Source organism: Phacochoerus africanus, chromosome 8 (genome assembly GCF_016906955.1).
Source record: "Phacochoerus africanus isolate WHEZ1 chromosome 8, ROS_Pafr_v1, whole genome shotgun sequence".
Lineage (NCBI taxonomy): Eukaryota > Metazoa > Chordata > Mammalia > Artiodactyla > Suidae > Phacochoerus > Phacochoerus africanus.
The window spans coordinates 80,540,872-80,561,701 of record NC_062551.1 but is presented as its reverse complement, the minus strand read 5'-3'; the positions used below and the strand labels follow the sequence as shown (position 1 = coordinate 80,561,701).

At 45.8% G+C, this 20,830-nt stretch overlaps 2 protein-coding genes across 6 annotated transcripts in view; one reads left to right on the top strand and one right to left on the bottom strand.

Moving 5' to 3' along the window:
• LUZP1 (leucine zipper protein 1) overlaps positions 1-12,605 on the top strand; it is a 100,808-nt gene extending 88,203 nt beyond the window's left edge. For all 4 annotated transcript variants that reach the window (XM_047792394.1, XM_047792391.1, XM_047792393.1 and 1 more), the window contains 2 exons: positions 3,452-6,633; positions 8,564-12,605. In XM_047792394.1, the coding sequence (XP_047648350.1) occupies positions 3,571-6,633; positions 8,564-8,719 (3,219 nt within the window). In that variant the 5' untranslated portion in view covers positions 3,452-3,570 and the 3' untranslated portion in view covers positions 8,720-12,605. The remainder of the gene's footprint in view (positions 1-3,451; positions 6,634-8,563) is intronic.
• Positions 12,606-13,998: 1,393 nt separating this feature from the next.
• Positions 13,999-20,830, bottom strand: part of KDM1A (lysine demethylase 1A) — a 67,343-nt gene continuing 60,511 nt past the window's right edge. For both annotated transcript variants that reach the window (XM_047792396.1, XM_047792397.1), the window contains 6 exons: positions 20,366-20,498; positions 18,669-18,856; positions 18,126-18,240; positions 16,094-16,221; positions 15,313-15,459; positions 13,999-14,498 (listed from right to left, as the gene is read on the bottom strand). In XM_047792396.1, coding sequence (XP_047648352.1) covers positions 14,313-14,498; positions 15,313-15,459; positions 16,094-16,221; positions 18,126-18,240; positions 18,669-18,856; positions 20,366-20,498 — 897 coding nt within the window. In that variant the 3' untranslated portion in view covers positions 13,999-14,312. The remainder of the gene's footprint in view (positions 14,499-15,312; positions 15,460-16,093; positions 16,222-18,125; positions 18,241-18,668; positions 18,857-20,365; positions 20,499-20,830) is intronic.

The following is a 20,830-nucleotide window of genomic DNA, read 5'->3' as shown; positions in this document are numbered from 1 at the left end:
TTAATCGGAGCTATTGCCCGCTGCCTTACATCACACCCACAGCAATACCAGATCTGAGCCACATTTGTGATTCTACACCACAGCTCTTGGCAACACCGGATCCTTAACCCACTGAGGAGGGTCAGGGATCGAACCCACAACCTCAGGGTTCCTAGTCGGATTGTTTCCACTGCACCACAACGGGAACTCCAATTTTTAAATGTATAGTTGAGTAGTATATATTCACATTAAGTATATATTCACATTGTTTTGCAACCAATCTCTGGAAGGTTTTTTCATCTTGCATGATTGAAACTCTAAAACCGTTAAACAACAACCTCATTTCCTCTTTAACTCAGCCCCTGGCAACCATCATTTTACTTTGTTTTTATGAATTTGACTATCATCGATACGTCATATAGCATTTGTCCTTTGTGACTGGATTATTTCACTTAGTAGAGTGTATTCAGGGTTCATCAATGTTGTAGTGTGTGCCAGTATTTCCTTCCTTTTGGACTGAATAATCTTTCATTGTATGTATATACCCCATTTTGTGTGTTCATCAGTCCACTGATGGACACTTAGGTTGTTTCCACCTTTTGGCTCTTGTGAAAAGTGCTTCTCTGAACATAGGGTCTGCAAATAGATCATGGATTTTTTTTTCTGGATATTTACCATTATGGGATTGCTGAGTCATATGGTATTTCTATTTTCATTTTTTCTGAGGAACCACCGTACTGTTTTTTTCACAGTAGCTGTACCATTTTCCCACCCATTCACAGGGTACAAGGGTTCAAGTTCTCCACATCTTTCCACTTTTGGTAGTTGCCCTCCTAATGGATGTAAAATGATAGCTTATTGTGGTTTTGATTTTGATTTTCCTAGTGATTAGTGAGTGATGTTAAGCATCTTTGGGGAAATGTTTATTCAGGTCCTTTGCCCATTTTTATTTAAATCAGGTTCTTTTTTGTTGTTAAGTTATAGGAGTTCTATATGTTTTTGCTTATTAATGCCTTATCAGATATATGATTAATATCTATTCTTAACAAGGTCTAAAGTTAGTTACAATAACCTGTCTTCTTCCCAAAAAAAAATAACATTTTAAGAACACGTGAATGCTGATCTCTTTTTATGACTTACATGTTATTACTGTCTAGTTTTAGTTCTACTTTAGTTTTATCCTCCTCCTTCCTCCCAACCTCGAACTGACATTTTTTTTGTCTTTTTGTCTTTTCTAGGGCTGCACCCATGGCATATGGAGGTTCCCAGGCTAGGAGTCTAATCAGAGCTGTAGCCACTGGCCTACGCCACAGCCACAGCAACGCCAGATCCGAGCCACATCTGTGACCTACACCATAGCTCATGGCAACACCAGATCCTTAACCCACTGAGCAAGGCCAGGAATTGGACCCCCAATCTCATGGTTTCTAGTTGGATTCATTTCCACTGCTGAGGTTATGCAGTCTAACTTTAAACAAAACAGCTTCTTACACACAAGGACAACCTTTGTACCGATGTTTCCCAAAACCAATTGTGTCTCCATGTCTCTGGTTCTAGCCTCAGAGAGATTTTTAAAAAAGACAAAACCTTTCCTGTGTCAGAGCCAAGGTAAAGGAAGCTGGGCACAAGACATGCTCTATCCAGAGTGCCTGGGGCAGAAACAGCTCCAGAAGCCAGTGGGAGTGAGAACATTCAAGTCCCAGGGATTGAGATTATGGGCCTGTGGAAGCTGTTTTTTTTCCCCTTCCATCACTGGGATGGCTTGAACGTTGCTGGAACCTCGGCCATTCGAGTGGCCTGTATGTGATTCTAGTTTATAAGTCTTCTGGGCTCCTCTGCAGGCCTGGGTGCCAAAACCTCCTGAAATCAGACCTGGAGGGATCTTGGTCCAAAGAGGCTCCATTTATCTGTTTAGCTGCTGTCTTTATCCTGGCTTCCGGTATCCATGATGCCAAGATTGGGGCCAGGTAAGGCGGTGGAAGACCAGAAAGAAACCAGCCTCTGGGCTTCTGCTTAGTGGAAGAGAGGGGGCTGCTGCTTGAGGTTGACTGGGTTGAGGCCACCTACTTCTTTTCTCTTGTCAGCACTCCACTCTGCAGTTTTTGTTTGAATGAAATGGTGTAATCATCATGCTGGCTAACTGATATTAATGAGGAAGACTATCCACTTGCTGCATATTAGCAAAGTTCCTCGGAAAGAGTGCATTCATTCCAAAGGTTCTTTTCTGTTGCAGTGGAGCTGCCTGTGGCCCGAGCTCTGGCACTAAAGAGACTCTGAGGACCCATGTCTCTTGAGAGACAATCTGTGGTGTGAGTGGTGTTGGGCCCATGGCAACACAGGAGCCCTAGGCACGGATCTTTATTGTTTAACTGAATCAGTGCTTATTCAGGTTTCTTTTCCTTCTTGCATTTCATGCCTTACCTGATAAGTTTCAGTATTCTGAAGTACATCCATAAAGTTATTTTCCTTTTATTCTAAAAGCATTTCTGTAATTTACTGTATCTTCTTTCATACTTTCTCTAGGTATTTACTTCTAGGTTACAGTTATTTTCTCCTAGAACTTTAAAATTTTCATGTCTTCTACTTGACACCACTTAAAAGTTTCTGCTGAGAATCCAGTTCAGTTATTTCTTCAGAGCGTATTTGTCTTTCTTTTTCCACCTTTTGTGGCCTTCTCCTTGTATTCAGCTGTATCATAAGGTGCAGATTATATTTTTTTATCCTTTTTGGATTGGGACTTTGCTTCCCAAATATGGAACAACTGATCACGTAAATGAGGCATTTTTCTTTTTGCCATGCTGCCATCGGTAGCATTTTTTCCCCTTCATTTCCCCCTCCCAGACCAGTGATTGGATCTGAGCTGCACTTGTGACCTAAGCCTCAGCTGCAGCTGTGCCGGATTCTTAACCCTCTAGGCCAGGGATCGAACCTGGGTCCCAGTGCTCCCAAGATGTTGCCAATCCCATTGAGCCACAGCAGGAACTCCTGGTGGCATTCTTCCTCAGGGTGAAACTAGGCATCAGCTATAAAGAACCAGTGTTTTGTGTTTTTTGCTTTGTTTTGTTTTTTTGTCTCTTGTCTTTTCAGGGCCACGCTCACGGCATATGGGGGTCCTCAGGCTAGGGGTCTAATCAGAGCTACAGCTGCCAGCCTACACCACAGCCACAGCAACACCAGATCCGAGCCGTGTCTGCAACCTACACCACAGCTCATGGCAACACCGGATCCTTAACCCACTAAGCGAGGCCAGGGATTGAACCTGTGTCCTCATGATTCCTAGTCGGATTCGTTACCACTTCGCCACGATGGGAACTCCAGAACCGGTGTTGTTCTTCAGGTTTATTCAAATTTATTCATTCAGCTAATTTTAACACCTACTATGTTCTAGGCACAGGAATTATATATGGGAACAACTGGGAACTGAAGTGGAGATTGTAGATTGACTGACATGCTTTCTCCTTTTCTTCTGTAGACTAATAATGATCTCCAGTTGCCAAAGAAAGTTGTGGATGCCAAGAGAAAGGTAACCATTTCTCATCCCCTCGAGTGCAACTGGCTGCCTCTAAGATCCCACATTGGCTGACAGTAGACATGGCTGAATTTACAAGCTACAAGGATACTGCTTCCAGCCGTCACCTGCGGTTTAAGTTACAGAGTCTAAGCCGCCGCCTTGATGAGCTGGAGGAAGCCACAAAAAACCTCCAGAAAGCAGAGGATGAGCTCCTGGATCTCCAGGACAAGGTGATTCAGGCAGAAGGCAGCAACTCTAGTATGTTGGCTGAGATTGAAGTGCTGCGCCAGCGAGTGCTGAGAATTGAAGGCAAAGATGAGGAAATTAAGAGAGCAGAGGATCTCTGTCAGCTCATGAAGGAGAAACTTGAAGAGGAGGAAAACCTCACCCGGGAGCTGAAATCTGAGATTGAGCGGCTTCAGAAACGAATGGCTGAACTGGAGAAACTAGAGGAGGCCTTCAACAGGAGTAAGAACGACTGTACTCAACTCTGTTTGAGCCTGAATGAGGAGAGAAACCTGACAAAGAAAATCTCCTCTGAGCTGGAAATGCTCAGGGTCAAAGTGAAAGAACTGGAATCTTCTGAGGACCGGCTGGATAAAACTGAGCAGAATTTAGTGTCAGAGTTAGAAAAGCTAAAATCATTAACTCTGAGCTTTGTAAGTGAGAGAAAATACTTGAATGAAAAGGAAAAAGAAAACGAGAAACTGATAAAAGAGCTCACTCAAAAATTGGAGCAGAACAAAAAAATGAACCGAGATTATACAAGGAATGCTTCTAATCTTCTGGAAAGGAATGACCTACGGATTGAGGATGGTATCTCTTCACTGCCGTCCAAAGAATCAAGAAGGAAGGGCACTCTGGACTATCTAAAGCAGGTAGAGAATGAAACAAGAAACAAATCAGAAAATGAAAAGAACCGAAATCAGGAAGACAATAAAGTAAAAGACCTTAACCAGGAGATTGAGAAACTTAAGACACAAATCAAACATTTTGAATCTTTGGAGGAAGAGCTTAAGAAAATGAGGGCCAAAAATAACGACCTTCAGGATAATTATGTACGTGAACAAAATAAAAACAAACTCTTAGCCAGCCAGCTGGAGGAGATAAAGCTACAAATCAAGAAACAGAAAGAGTTAGAGAATGGGGAGGTGGAAGGTGAAGATGCTTTACTGTCCAGCAAAGGTAGGCACGAGAGGACTAAGTTTAGAGGCCATGCAAATGAGGCATCTGTGTCCAAGCACACACCCCGGGAACTGTCCCCTCAGCATAAGCGGGAAAGGCATCGAAATAGGGAGTTTGCGATCAACAATGAGAACTATTCTCTGAGCAATAGGCAGGTTTCCTCTCCCAGTTTTACCAGCAGGAGGACAGCCAAAGCTCCCAACACAGGGGCAGGTGTGGACAGTGGGACTCAGGAGACAAAGAGAACTGAGGATCGATTCACATCTGGCTCCTCTCAGAGTGAAGGGAAGAAGTCCAGGGAGCAGCCATCGGTGCTGAGCCGCTACCCGCCTGCTGCTCAGGAGCACAGTAAAGTTTGGAAGGGCACTCCCAGGCCAGGCACTGAAGGCGGGCTGAAGGGGAAAGTAGAGAAGACAACACGAACATTTAGTGATACCAGCCATGGCTCTGTTCCCAACGACATATCAGGGAGAGGTGACAAGACTTCTGACGCCTCTGCTGAGGCCCTCTTAAGCAAGAGGGGGCAGGTGCCTGGCAATGGAAGTCAGATAACTCAGGCTGCAGACTCTGGCAGTTCTAAGGCCATTGGAGCTCTGGCCACATCTAGAAGATCTTCCTCAGAAGGACTCTCCAAGGGCAAAAAGGCTGCCAATGGCCCAGAGTCTGACACCAATTCCCCAAATTCCAAGGCTCCTCCTTTATCAAAGTATTCTTATAGCTCCAGAAGCCAAGAGAACATCCTTCAGGGCTTTTCAACCCCAAATAAAGAAGGAGTTGATCAACCTGTAGCAGTTGTCATGGAAGACAGTAGTCAGCATGAGGCCCTGAGGTGTCGAGTCATCAAATCCAGTGGCAGAGAGAAGCCAGACTCAGATGACGACATGGACACAGTGTCTCTTGTTACTGCCAAATTGGTGAACACAACCATCACTCCGGAGCCAGAGCCCAAACAGCCGCCCAACTCTAGAGAAAAAGCCAAATCCCGAGGGGGACTTAGACCGTCCCTGTTTGAGAACGATAAAGATGTGGGAACAGAAAATGAATCTGGAAAACCTGTCAGAGCCTCCACCAATGCCATGGAGCTCCCAGAGGCCAATGGTGCTGGCGTAAAAAACCAGCGGCCCTTCAGCCCCAGAGAGGCCTTGCGCTCCAAAGCCATCATCAAACCTGTCATCATCGATAAGGATGTGAAAAAAATCATGGGAGGTTCTGGAACTGAGGCCACATTGGAGAAACAGAAATCTACTTCCAGACCAGGACCAAACAAAGTGACAAGCAGCATAACTATCTACCCTTCTGACAGCAGCAGCCCGAGAGCTGCCCCAGGCGAGGCCCTGCGGGAGAGGCACACATCCACCAGCAACATCCAGGTTGGGCCACCAGACCTCACAGCCCTTAGCAACCATATCAGCTCCCCCTTTGAGCTCTCCATTCACAAACATGACTTCACCCTGCAGTTCACAGAAGCTGAAAGACCGGGAGAAGGGCCCCTGAAGAACAAGCCAGAAACTGTGGTCTCTCGGAGCAGCATTATAATCAAGCCATCAGAGCCTGTGGAGAGGAATAGCCATGCACCCGCAGCGGAGACAATCAGGTGGAAAAGCCATAGTGCCCCTTTAGAAGTGGGCTCCTCAGATGCCAGACATGTTACTGTGCGGAATGCCTGGAAGAGTAGGCGAGACTTGAACTCTTTTGAAGACCCCCCAACTCGAATAGGTAAAAACGTGGAGTCTACCAACGCCTACACCCAGAGGTCTTCCACAGACTATTCAGACCTCGAACAGCCTGGCTCATACCTTTCTGAGCAGGGCACTCGAAGGGTAGGAAACTCAGGGGATGCCCCTGAGCTCTCTTCCAGAAGGACCCAGAGCAGCCTCACCGTGTCAGAGGTGCTCACTCGTCGGAATCGGGTAGGAGATGCTGTCACAGCCCCGGCCTGGAACCACTCAGCAGGCATAGTAAGTCCCATTTCTCTCCCTGTCCCCGCTTCTCTTTCCACTTTTCCCGTCTCCTTTGCTTTTCCCTCTCCTCCTCTGACCTGGCCTGCGTGACCAGGGGGCTGGGAAACACTGGGTAGAACTGGTGGGTAGTGCAGAGAATTTTTTAAAATGAGGGGAGTTTGGCCTTAAGAATAAAAGTACCTTGAGGAACGTATTTGGTGGAGAGCAGCTTGAATTTCTAAACTCCTTTTCCCAATTTGTCGCTTCCATTTTTGCCTTCATATATGAAGGCTACAAAGAAGGAGGGAGATACGACCTCTGTCCTTGGTTTGCCAGAAGAGCCAAAGGAGCTTCCCTTATGGCCCCACAGAGCAGTACTGAGAAACACAAGAATCAGCTGCAGTTGTTGGGAGGCTCTGGGTGAAAGGAGGAAGCTTGGTGCCCTTTCTATAGAGCAGAGATGGAACCAAGGAAATGAGTTCTTTGGCTGCCTTGGTTTAGACAGCAGATATTTCCTAGTCCCGGTGTAAGCCCCAGCTCTCTTCAGCCCCTACATGCTAACAGGACTACTCTGATACACTTTATGTCTGAGCATCACTTTTTGTGTCACAGACCCCTGTCTAGCCCATTATATCATCAGTCTGTGGGCAGGGCTGGTTCACTGTGGCTTTGTTGAGGATCATAGTGCTGGAACAACATATGAAAGGGAATCCCCGGGGAGTGTCTTATAGTTGTGGCTCAAGTGATGAAGACAATTTTGATGTAGATATTGTTCCTTTCTTTTTAAAAGGTGACTGTGCATTAACTTGAAAAGCCCTATGAGTCTTTACAGGTACTTAACCCTGGACAAAACACTTCCTTACCATCTCATTCAGTCTCTCCAGCAGCCCTGGGGTGTGGGAGGATATTGGGGATATTATGTTTTTTAGATGCAGAAACTGAGGGTCAGAGACACAGAGTTCCTTACCCAAGGCCACCCAGGTGAGTTACTGGATGAGCTAATAAGACCTGAACCCAAGATTCCCATCTCTGAATCCAGTGCACTTTTACCCTGCCAACCTGATTTTGTAACTCATACTGGTATTCATGATCTGCATTAGTTTGGGAAGATCAACAGGACATTAAAAAGGCAGAATTCTGGAGTTCCGTCGTGGCGCAGTGGTTAACGAATCCGACTAGGAACTATGAGGTTTCGGGTTCGGTCCCTGCCCTTGCTCAGTGGGTTGACGATCCGGCGTTGCCTCGAGCTGTGGTGTAGGTTGCAGACGCGGCTCGGATCCATTGTTGCTGTGGCTCTGGCATAGGCCGGTGGCTACAGCTCCAATTCGACCCCTAGCCTGGGAACCTCCATATGCCACGGGAGCGGCTTAAGAAATGACAAAAAGACAAAAAAAAAAAAAAAAGGCAGAATTCTGGTTGAAGAGGAATGGAGAGAAAGTTGGATGTTTAGGCTGCTGAAGCTTTGGCTCTCTGAGAAATACAGGATGAGGGGCACATATGGGATATAGTAGGAAAGGCATGCAGTTTGTAGGTGGGAAATAGGCTAAGGCTGTCCAGCTTCCTGTTTAGCATACTTCCCTGCCTCTCCACCAAGCAGATGGCTCTTAGCCTGAGAAACGCAGCCTGCATGTGCAGCACTCCAAGGGCTGCTGGCCTCCACTTAGGGCACCACTGCAGTGCCCGTTGCAGGCCGTCTGCCCGTTAGAGGACCTGTTCAGTTGTGAGCCTCCCCCTACTTTAGGAGCTCCCAGCAACTTGGAATTGGTGGTTGGAAGTTTTATATTGGCCTGTCCCCAGGCCTGAGCGTATCTTTGTAGCTCTGCTGTGGTCTGTCTGCACTCCATTTCCCTCTGTCAGGTTGGAGAGAACCGTCGGGGTGGGGGGCGAGGGTGTCTTGTTACTTACTATATTGTCCTTCGCTGCTGACTTTTGTCACTTATTGGCATAGGAGGAAGGTGACGACTGCACACTTGGTGTCTACAGACGACTGCACAACTCCCTTGAACGATCTGAACTGTCTGCGAAGCAGGGGCTGCCAGAGCCTGGGCGAGCCCGGGCTGAGGAACGGTTACGGCCAAGCAGACCCTGTGCTGAGGAAAACTGAGCCAGTGGGGTGAGGTCTCCTGCCTCCTCTGCTCATGCTTCTCAGCTCTTCCATCCCATCTTCCTGCTCTATGAAGGATCCAAGGCCACTTAACCAGGCTAGACACCAGGCCTTGGCTGGGAGACTGTTGCAGAGAGCCAGGCTGTGGCTCAAGTCACTTTTTGCCAGTAGGCCAGAGGGGATCAGAAACTACAAGCTGGATGTAGTCACCCGGTTCCAGCCTTCCCTGATGCATGAGTCTTCTCCTTGTCCCCACCCCCTAGGTAGGATGGGCCACCCTGGCCCCAAAATGAGGAAAGCTAGAGAAACTCCTTGTATCCACACCACTTAACAGCAGCTAAATCTCTTCTCTGCTCCTTTGTGGGTTCTGCGTCATAGGGCAACCCCCTTCTGTGTGGTTAATGTTCCAGTTTCTTAGGTCTCCACACTGCATCCAGGTCACCGCTTGTTTGCCCTAAGGGCCTATACACCCACCAGCCATCAGCTCCATCTAGGGGGCTTCCGCTCCTTCCCCTGTGGAGTTCCTCAGTCTTTTACAGCAAAAGAGGTCTGTGCTGCCTCTAAGGGTTTATGGAAATACCCTTTAGGTCAGAGTTTTTTGACTTGGCCCCTTGGCTGACCATTGTTTTCTGAGAGCAGAACACATGGGTACCCACCTGATGGAATGACACCACCTCTCCCCCCAACCCCAGCTCTTTGCTCACCTTCCAGAGGTACCTGGAAGTACACAAGCCTCATGCATCTCCTTCTCTGAGCACCAATAATGCTGCTGGCCTTGCCTGTTCCTCTCCTGTGGCTGGAGACCTCAGGCTGACTTGGTCATGTCCTCCTTTGGAATATTTCCAGACTAAACTGGGCCTGGCCCAGCACACTCTGCCTTCTAGGAAGCGCCAGCATGGGGGAAAGTGGACAGGAGAAGCGATTTCCCTTTAGTCACTCCACAAAGCAGTCGTTCATGAAAGGCACGGACTTTGTTCCTCCTCTTCATCCCCCATGGAGGAGGTATCGCACTTTACCAAGCCGATGCGTTCCTACAGACGTGGGCCCGTGATTTCTGCAAACCGACTATCCTTGTGATGACTTCCTTGGAGGAGAGGTAACACATGCCCATTAAGGGCCCCAGATTTATACAGTTCAAAATGCAGTAAACCTTTCAGGGAGCCACGTAAATACAAATTGATTTGTTTCCTTATATCATACCAATCACACAAGGAAAGAACCATACATTCTTGGCACTACTTTTTCTACAGCATTCTCAAGTTGAAAGAAGGGAATCCTCTTTTGAAAGCTACCTTTATGAAGCTGACACTGTTCCTTCATAGTGAAAGAACATTAGACTAGAAGTCAGGAAAGCGGATTTTTTTTCATAACCTTGTACTCCTTTGTTATGTGACCTTGGGCAGGTCAGTGTTGTCTTGGGGGCTCAGTTTTGCTATCTATAAAATGAGTTCTTTGAAATGGATAGTCTCTAAGGGTCCTAAATCTGGCATCCAAGATTTTTGTTTCTACCCTCCTGTGGGGGGTGAGTCTCACTCTTGGAAGGCGTTGTCCAAATGGGTCTGTGTGTGTCCTCTCCACTGCCTGTGATTATTTTTCTGGGCCTTGTTTTTTCCAGTTCCTCAGGTATTAAAGTCATGAGGATGAGTTCAGAAAAATTCCCCCAGCCCCATTTTTCCAGTCTGTGTAACAAAAGGGTTAGTTTAGATGGTCCCTGCCACCCCTTTCAACACCAACCTTGCCCAGCGCCACATAGCAAGCCACGTGCTCTCTGAAACACAGGTTGCTGTATCTCCTGCTGCAGTGCTTGAGTTTTCTCTGCCTCCACTCAGGGTAGGAACCAGCGTTCACCCCACCCGTCTGCATCAGATCTGGCCATCCTGGAGAAGGCCTGGGGGAGCACCTGTTTGACTTTGACAGGAGTGTTTTGTTCATACTTCCATTTTCTGGAGTTTTGCCAAGCTAATGGTATTTGTCATGTGGCTTGCGTTTTCTCCATGTTGCTGTCTCAGATGCTCAACTTATGATGCTGTTTTCAAAATCTCTTCCTGCTGCTTTTCCTGGGTCTCCGGCCGGAAACTAGCTCAAGGCTGCGACCTCTCACTTGCAGCCCCCCTGCCACACTTCACTGGTTGGCAACCCTCAGTGTCCAAAGGAAACAGATCTCTGTGGCAGTCAACTGAGGCTATAGGAAATTAGGTCTGTGGCTCCTTGCTGGTAGAAACAAAAGGGCACCAAATCATGCCTACAAAGATCTCGCCAATAATTCTGGTCTTTGGGTACTGGTGCCCTGGATTCTGGTGCTGTAGTTCCTGGTGCCAAAGTCTGGATCTTTCCACAGTTCAGCAGCACCAACATCTGCCACCACCCAAAATGCTCTGTGGAAGAGGGACAGCTGTGGTGCCCTCTTGCTGGGGCTGCCATCTTAAAAATCTGAGTGCAATAGGGTTTGATTATAACAGTTATTTCAGGATATCTTGTTTGCTTAGCCACTATAGAACAGGTTTTTATTTTTAAATGTCCTCAGCATTGCAGAAAATACCATTTGTAATAGCAAGTATAGGCTAAAGGCTCAGTTCTGCTGGACTTCAAATGACTGGCAAGGGTGGCTCTCATTCCAAAGTTGGAAGGCTCGTTTCTGAAAAGCAACCTAGGTGTGTCTGTTGGGACCCAGGCCTCACCATCAGGAGTCCTGGAGGAAACGTCCAAATGGGAGATATGGTAGTTGAATAGTTGTCTGATCAAGCCAAATAATTCTCACTGTCCCAGCCAACAAACCCACTTTTATGATAAGCCTCTTCTGCAGCTGGGCTTAACTCTGAATTTCACCGGCAGGTGTATGGTTGAGGGAGGGTTCCTAATAAGGCTGGAGACTGGCATTCCAGAGCTGCTTGGTTGGAGGAAGTAATAAAGTTGGCTAAATGCTAGGAGCTGGTCTCCACATGTTGCCGCCTGTCTATCACCACTCTGATACTAGAAGCAACCAGAAAAAGCTGCAGGGATGGTGGACAAAGAAACTATGGCTGTTTTTGCTTTTGTGTGGCAACAAAACAGTTATAGGGTGCGTTAAAGGGATTGCAGTGGGGCCAAGGACTCAACCTCAGCCACAGGCAAACTTGCACATAACTCATCCCCCTCTCATGGGGTATGGGAGGGCCTGTATTGATCTTGGACTTGTCATCCTGGGGCAGTTTTAGTTCTTTATGTTTAGTGGGTTAGTGTCAAGTGCTACCACTTCCCAGTAAAGGAAAAGGGACTTGGTCTCTGGGTCCCCTTCGTTGGTGGGGTTTTTTTGTTTGTTTGTTTTTTTGATATTGTTACTCTGACAAAACTGCTTTGGAAGAGCTGCTTTTAGGGATTACCTTTCAAATACCCCAGGGTGGGGAATAGGGTTCTCCTCAAAGCCTCACAACCAAGATCATAGGAAAGGGGCCCTACCTTCCTGCTGCTTCACAGCTCAGAACATGTACTGAATGGAATGTATTTTTAAGAGAATAAAGTCTATTTTTTTTGTATTTTAAAGATTGGGAGGGCTAGGGAAGTAGTCCTCAAATAAACTGTTGTTATTACATTATAGGCGTCCTTGCTAGGGGACATCAGTATCTGTTGGTCCACACCTACTTGCTCAGGCAGGTGCTCTGGTCTCACCCTGCCCCTTGGAGTCTAGGTGCAGCAGCTTCTCCTACATTCCTGCTCCAAGCATGGGACCAACGAGGCCAGACCTTGTCGCTGGAAACCAGGGTGAAGCCATGAGCAGTGACTCAGGGCTCCTTGGGTGCATGTGTATAGTTGAAGCTGCCTGTCTGCATGTATCCTCTGGCTCTAATGCTGTCTGTTGGCTCTGCAGCACAATATGTAACCAATAAAGCTCCCTAGTTTCCATGTGTGAGTGTGAGTCAGTGATGCTGTTTTTGTTGATGTCATTTCTACAACTGTTGCTATGCACTGGTGCAGGGAGTACTACTATTTCACTGTATGTTATTGAAAATACTCAGCTAAGTACTGATGCCATAAGGACTGGAAACATAGCTGAGGCTTGGGAAACGACATTCCTTGGACCGTATAACTGGAGTTAGAATCATCTATATAGCAGCTGTTTCATTGCTACATTTTATTTTTAGAATTATCCTCACACAAAAAACCAATCATCTCCATCGCTCAAGCTGCCTATATGCCATTTATTTAAAAAACAAAAACTCTTTACCACTGGGCTCAGATTAATCCTCCTGAGGTAACAAAATTAATGGTAAAGCTAGGATTTGCCAAATACTAGCTTTACTACCTCTCCAAAGCCACTATACTTTTCACTACATGCTAGTCTCATCTTTATATCAGTTATACCACTTGCTCTGATTCTGATTTTTCCCATGGCTGTCCCTCATCCCGAGGCTAGGAAAAAGCCCTGTCCATCTTCATTTTCCAGTCAGACTACCAATGTAATGCTCTTTAAATCTTAGTAAGAATAAAACCTGATTTAAACTAATGTTACGTAAGAATAGACTCACAGGAGTAAAATCCAGTTTCCAGAAGCAGATTATGTATATTCACTTACAGTAACACAATGTTAGAAGCCTCTGGAAGGAAGAGGCACTGGTCCCTCCTTATTGTAAAAATTGTTTTAACCTTACATGGCAACGAAAGGACTGCAGGATTTTGAGATGGGAAGGATGATCTGGATGGGCCTGAAGTGAAATCATAAGTGACCTTATAAAAGGGAGACAAAAGATCTGACTACAGAACAAGAGATGATGATGGTGGAAGCAGAGACTATGGAGTAATGTGCTTTTAAGATGGAGGAAAACATCTGGGGCCACAAGCCAAGGCACTAGAAGCTGAAGAAGGAAATGGAATCTTCCCTCAGTTTGCTACTGTAACTTGTTATATAGCAGCAGTGGGGAATTAATATACCATCTAGGCTCCTTAAACTTTTATACCAATACTTTGGACGGAAGTGGGAAGTTAGCAATATACCCATGGAGGGAATCTGGAGGAATAGAGCCAGAATGGTCTGCCAGAGGCCCACCCAAACTTTGTGTCAAGTCTTGTGTTTTACCTTGAAATTCCTAATATCCATATACTTGACCTTCAGCTTTATACCCTTGGCACAGGGTCGCCCCACAGACCACGAATCCCTTTGCTTCCATGGGAACCACCCTCAACCCTGACCCAACCAAAGCATTTTTCTCCTTTATGTAAATAAACATCCTCCTTATTTAAACATGGATAAACTGGCATTTTCAAAGGTGTTAACTAACCCTAAGGGGAAACGAAAAAGATAGGACTAATTTTCTAAGAAGTTTTATTCTCAAAATATAAAAAACCACCACACAAAAGGAACTAAGATGTCCTCTCAGAGCACTTACTTGCCTCAAGTCCTAATGAGGGACACAGACTCCCACGCTAATGGACAAGTGCCTCCCTAGTTCTAAGTCACTCAAAGGAGGCGAGCTCCTTGGCTACCTGACCATCATGAGCTCCAGTAGCTGATCCAGAGTCCAGATGCCAGGGTGAGTCTCGGCAGAGTCTGATATTGCTAGAAGAGCTTTGCTTATGCAGCAAAAGACACATTGGCTTCTTTCCGCAGAACACATCTGTCTCACATGCTTGGGGACTGCTGTGCAGGGACGCTTGGTGTGGCCTGGCGAGGCAGAGTGTACATGGCCCCCAAGAACTGGTCTGCAATCCTTCCTGCTTCTCGAAGCCCACTCAGCAAAGCGCCATGGACTGTTGCTGGGTAGTTACGGATTGTATGCTCTCCAGCAAAGAAGAGTCGTGGAATAGGCTATTTTGGGAAAAAAATTTTGAGAAAATCAGCAAGCTGCAGATAAGCCTTTATTCTTGTATCTAAACTGCCAAATCCTGTTGGTGGCTCAACACACTCCCCTACCCCATCCCATTACTGGTCTGTCATTCTACCAAAAAGTCTCCTAGAGCTGACAGAAGTAGAAATGAGGTGTTAGTTCTAGGGTGATACTTAACTGCATCTGTGCTTGTTTATCTGGAGGATGCCCAGTTCTAGAGCTTCCTTTGCCTCATGTAGTACCTATTGGGCCAACGGCAGGGGTGTTCCTGACTACTCTGAACCATAAAGAACACAGCATTTGTTCTTACTCAGGAACACTTGGCTCAGAGCAGGCCTTACCTGAGAAACCCTAACTATTCATAAGGACCCTTACCAGAGGGTCCTGAGAAACCCTAACTATTCATAAGGACCCCAGGTTATTTTTCAGGGGCATGTCCTAGAGGCCCCTAAGTAATTGGGATACTTCAACAATCCTGTGAGTCGGTACAAAATGAGTCACAATTAAAAACGGATTTGTTTTTGTTTTTTAGGAACAAAAATCACAATACGGAAAAAGCAACTGGTTTATACTCTGGCCTCTTCTGTTCTGAACAGACTGACTAGACTGACAAAGCCAATTATGTGACAAATCAGACATTTGTTCTTCTCCTTCCCTCTGCTCTTGGTTATCTGAAAGAGTCCAAGGACAGACTTCCTCAAATCTAAAATAATCAGTGGCACCATTTTTACCTGAGATTCTGGGATACTGGCCTGTTGCCAAATAGGCCCCATGTATAATCTACCAGTTTCTCACCTGTGGGGCGCCTGGAATTGAGGGGCCAGGAGTGATTGGCTGAGCCATTAAGTCATAGTCATTCCCAGATGATCCTGCAGCTACATAGGAATAGGAGCCCCGGGCCCAGGGATCAGCGCGCCAGCGAGACACCACAGTTTCCTTGGGCTAAGGGAAAAACCATGAGTGGAAGTTATTACTGGACACCGAGGACAAATCATTTTGGAAACGGGGAAACAGGTGTGATGGGTGGGGATACAAGTGAGAGAAAGCGGCGACAGACAGGAGAGTTAGCTAAGTGATGAATGCTGCTGCTTTAGAAAACAGTCATGCCTTCTCATCTATGAATCCAGAGATCTACCTAGGACTTCACCTTTATTCCCTTTTAAAATTCACATGAAGCATTAATATGCCTTCTCTTAAAGGAATCATAAGGGTATAAGAGTGTTTCTGTGGGCCTAAAGAATAATAGAAAAAAATATCAAGAGATTCTCTTAAGACTTCCCTAAGGGAGCCTGGCCACTTTGTCTAAAAGGTGGCTGGGGGAATTGGGGGGCAGAGGGGAGATGATTCCACAAGGAGAGACAACACAACACAAAGAAATGCAGCGAATAATCTCAATCCCCCAGCCCATGTACTAGGGGCTTTTCTCAACTGCATACTTAGGGTGTGAACTCTGCAAACATTAGTGTTAATGTAGACACTCCACACACACCTCCATTCTGGCTGAAACTGTTCTGACCAAGAATCTATGGTGCAACTTGCATATATGTTTGCACCCCAGATCCCCGCCCCCACTTACCTGGGGCACTGCACTGCTACCAAAAATCCCTTTGAGAATGGCCAGGCATCGGCCAACAATCACATCATCACTTATGTTTTCCATGATTCCAGCAGCTTCTCCTGCCACTAGTGCCAATAGTATTGGAGCTAGAGAAAGAAAGGACAATTCCAGGGTTTTCCTACATGCTTTTCTCAAGTACCTCCTTATCAGGTCCCATGTTATTCTCGGCTGTTTGAAATCTGATGACCGACAGACAGACATGCACCACTCATGCTAGAGACGAGTTTCTGAAATTGGAATCCTATCCCTAAAAGAGCTGGCAAAGCATAGTGAGTGAAGTGTGACTCAGGTACTTCACTGCTTATCACCTGGCAAAATACAGAAGTCCTGAGGACATAACTTCAGACCTTGCTCACAAATGTTCCTAATATTTAGGCACAGAATTCTCAGACATCTCCATGACCAGGGCTGCTCTCTTTCAGCTATTACCCCAGGTACTTCCATACTCATCATCACCTCTACTCACCCATTTCCTGACTCTCTGAAACAGGCTTATGTGATAGGCCCAGAACTAGATGCTGGGGATATAAGGTCAACAAATACATAATCATAGAGATATATAATTACAAACTGTGATAAAAGCTATGAAGAAAAACACAAGATACAGAATAAAGACACAAGGACAGAATTTAGATTTGAGGCAGTTGGGAGTACGTGTGTCCTGGAAGACTTCTTTGAAACAGTGACATTTAGGTCAAGACCTGAAGGCTCAGAAGAGTAGGCCACGTTGGAGAGGAAAAGGAGGAGAAAAATAAAAGTGGCCCAGGCCAGGCCACAGTACAACAAACACAGAGCCCTCAAAGTAGAAGACAGCATGGTCCATTTTAGGATTCCAGGAGGCAGGGGAGGGGATGGACAATGAGGAAGCTGAAGTAGATTATTGGGCCTTTGTGAAGTCATGATAATGAAAAGCCATCAAATGACAGAAGCAGGAACAGCACTCAGTGGCTACTGGCGACTGAACAGGTAGGAGGTATGAGTGGCTAGGACTCGGAGGTGGGCAGTGGGAAATGAGGACACAGGTCTGAGAGACAGTGAGGCTGGCTCTGACAGGACCTGATGGCCTAGGATCAGGAAAGGTAAGGAGCATTCAGCTGTTGCTGGAAACAATGTGCTTGGTGAACAAATGGCTCCTCTGTGGCCCTGGCCATGTGAAGGATATTTCAGTGTCAGGCAGTGAAGAGTGATGGAAAAAACTGGGGTGGGAGTCAAAGAGGTTAACTGATGTGAATGCACTGTCAAGGCCAGGCCTCCTGATACTGCTGCACAGAATGTCTCATATCTTTTCATGGAATGAGGGAGGGTCTAAATATACTTTTTTTTTTTAAAGCTCTATAAAATTAAGAGCAACTCAAGGAGTTCCCGTCATGGCTCGGTGGTTAACGAATCCGACTAGGAACCATGAGGTTGCGGGTTCGGTCCCTGGCCTTGCTCAGTGGGTTAAGGATCCGGTGTTGCCATGAGCTGTGGTGTAGGTCACAGACGCAGCTTGGATCCCGCGTTGCTGTAGCTCTGGTGTAGGCCGGTGGCTACAGCTCCGATTAGACCCCTAGCCTGGGAACCTCCATATGCCGCGGGAGCGGCCCTAAAAAAAGGCGAAAAGACCACAAAATAAAAAAATAAAAAATAAGAGCAACTCAAGTGCAGAAGAATGTAAAACAGGAGGAAGCAGTTTGATAGGTACATTCTAAAAGAAGTGCGCAAAGATTTAGCAGCAATTCAGATACAAAAGCCTGAAAATGAGAAATAAAAGCTCCCCCTTCCAGGAAGCTTCCCTGGGCCTGTCCTGCACGGCTGAGTTAATTTCTTCTTATGTTCTCCTCTGCAGTGCCCTGAGCCTTCAACTCTGTCACTCTACTTCCTGCCCTGTACTGGGCTGTCTACGTCCTTACTGTACCGGCACTAGGTTGTGAGCCCCTTGAAGGCAGGTGTAATATTCCTAATTCTCTATTCTTATAAGGATGTGAAAAAAGAACTAGAAAGCAGTTACCTTTATAGAGGTTCCAGAAGAGGAACAGCTCACCCCTGCTGGCAGTCGTACTGCCTACATGCCCGAACAAATTGACACTTGGATCCCAGAATACCCGGTCAAAACACAACACAACCTGTCATGAAAAAGGAGCACATGAGCTGCTGACAGCGTTCAGAGACCATGGGCTTTAAGCATAGCCGTGCCCCAACAGGAAGTTCTCCTTCCTCAGACCTTATTAAATAAGTTTCTTCTAATTACTCTCGATATAAGCCTAGAAATACCTATTATAAATGTACAACTCAGGAAGACATTTAGAGCTCTCTTTTGGTAGGCTTGGCTTTGCAAAGTGACCCCAGAAGACAGGCCTCATGGATACTTTATATATATATATATATATAAAATTAGGCACTAAAGTGAGTGAATTGGCAGGCCCAACCGTGATAACACAGAATTGAGAGCACAGCAAAATGTGCAAACACACAAACCTCTCCCTTTGCTGAGTTGGAGGCACTAAGCCTAGTATTTACCCAGTGCTAGGCAGAGATGCCCAGGGCAAGTTACCTTGTTAAGGTTGCCAAATCCCATCCTTTGGACTGCAGATGTTTTCCACTCAGGAAGAGGTGGCACAAACTGGACAGCTGGTGGCTGTTGCTTCAGCACACCCAAGGGAAGGGTACAAAGAACTGCATCGCATTTATAAATAAAAGTTTGGCTTGTGGAACGGGTATTCACAGCTATCACTTCACATCCTATAGAGGTCAGAGGGAAAAGACTTTATTGGTGATTAGGATGATACTGCAAAGGTACTGAGTTTCTAGTGCACAGCAGAATCTACATGCTACTTGTTACTTCTTACTACAAGTCTATGAAGTCAGTTCCACTCACTTTTTAATAGAGGAAAACTGAGGCAGAGCTGAAGTAACTCATCTAAGGCCATACAGGTAACAAGTGCCAGGATTCAAACCCACAGCCAACCTCAGAGTCCTTGATCTTTACCACCAATCTACGCCACCTTCCTGACTGACACACTCGTGACCTTTGGGGCTAATAATAGGATCTTATCATTTACCAAAGTTAAGTTAAATTTAGACCAAAATTAAGAGTAAATAAAAATCCAATACCTCTCCACTGTGGTTAGGTGCTCACTAAGGACCAAGAGAAGAATGATACCAGAAGACTGGTGCAGATCTAAGCAATGCGGCCCTAACACCACAGAGCATGCTATTCCTGAGAACATGCACTGTGATGCTTGGCCTGCCAGGATGTGAATGAGTTCAAAGCTGCCCACAGAAACAGTTCTGAAAATAGGTTAATGTAATAGTCCCTCATTTGTGTTCAATTTTGTTCAATGAATGCCTCTACATATCAATACATAAACAGCTCAGAATAAGTGTGGGAGATCCATACATATCCATTTCCTGTGGCTGCAGAACTAGGGAAAATGACACAAAAGCTAGTTTCACTGTTTTCCACTTGCCTGCAAATGGCTATTTAAAGGCTGCAGATCTCAACACCATCAGCTAGAAGCTACCTCTGAAGAGAACATTAAATGAAAACTTTCACTGGTTGTTAAAAAAAATTATCTGTGGAGATCTCAGCAATTCTAGAAAAGGGGCCATAGGGGGCAAGATTGGTGACCACATCTCCAACTTGCCATGAGGGCCCTTAGAAAGGGAGGTGACTAGCTTATCATAAGGAGTTCAAGACTGTTCATTCCGAAGACAGGTGGACGATGGGTTCTGTGCACTCCACACAAAATGTACCCTGAAAGCAGCATTACTGAGCAATGAACTCCCTGCCGCTGCCCTATTAGCACGACTGCTCCCCAAACGAGACACTGGCCTAAGCAGTTGGCCCACCTGAATAGAAAAAGCCAGAATAAATCCAAAGACCAAGATACAGATGGTGAAATACAAGGGGTGAGTCCTACAGGAGCTTAGGGGCCCAGATCCTGGTATTTAAGAATATACTTAGCAAAATTAGCTGCATGATTATAATTTGTTATTACAGTACCAAACTAATTCAAGCACAAATTGGGGATTCTAAAAATTGCCTCAATGTTCTATACTATGATGGGGTTAGAAGCTCCAAAGGCTCTACAGGCTCAATACTTTTGTAAATAGAAATTTTGAAATTTAGGAATCACAGTTTATAATACATTCTATCGGGAAATATATCTAATTTTTTTTTCTGTAGGTCAGACTAAAGTCAGTACCATGTTTCAGAGTAAGAGATTTATCTTACCAGTAAAGACGTACCTGAAGCGGTGTAGCGAACTTGCCGAACTGCTGTATTCAGCTTAATGTCCAGGCCTTCTGCTAAAGCCACAGGCACACACGAGTAGCCATTCCTCACTGTCAAGTGGCTGCCAGTAAACTCAAAGTCATCATCCTAGAGGACAGGAAAGGACACATTTTCACACTTTCTTAATTCAAGCCGTTTATACTGAGTTCCATAACACTGAAAAAACAATAGCTGTGTAAACAGTCAATATTCTAAGGCAGAAATTAAAGAACAATCAGTTTTCAACTTTAGCTACCTCAGGAAGCTGAAGGGAAAAGGAAAAAAACGCCAAAATGTTCCTACTGGCCATCTCTGGGCAGTGAGATCAGGGCAGTTTCTTTTTTTCCTGAGATAGACTTTTTATCATCACGGCCCTATACCAAGTCCAGACTACCCATATTGGGCAGGAAAGGGAAGGAAGCTGATTCAGTAAATTCACA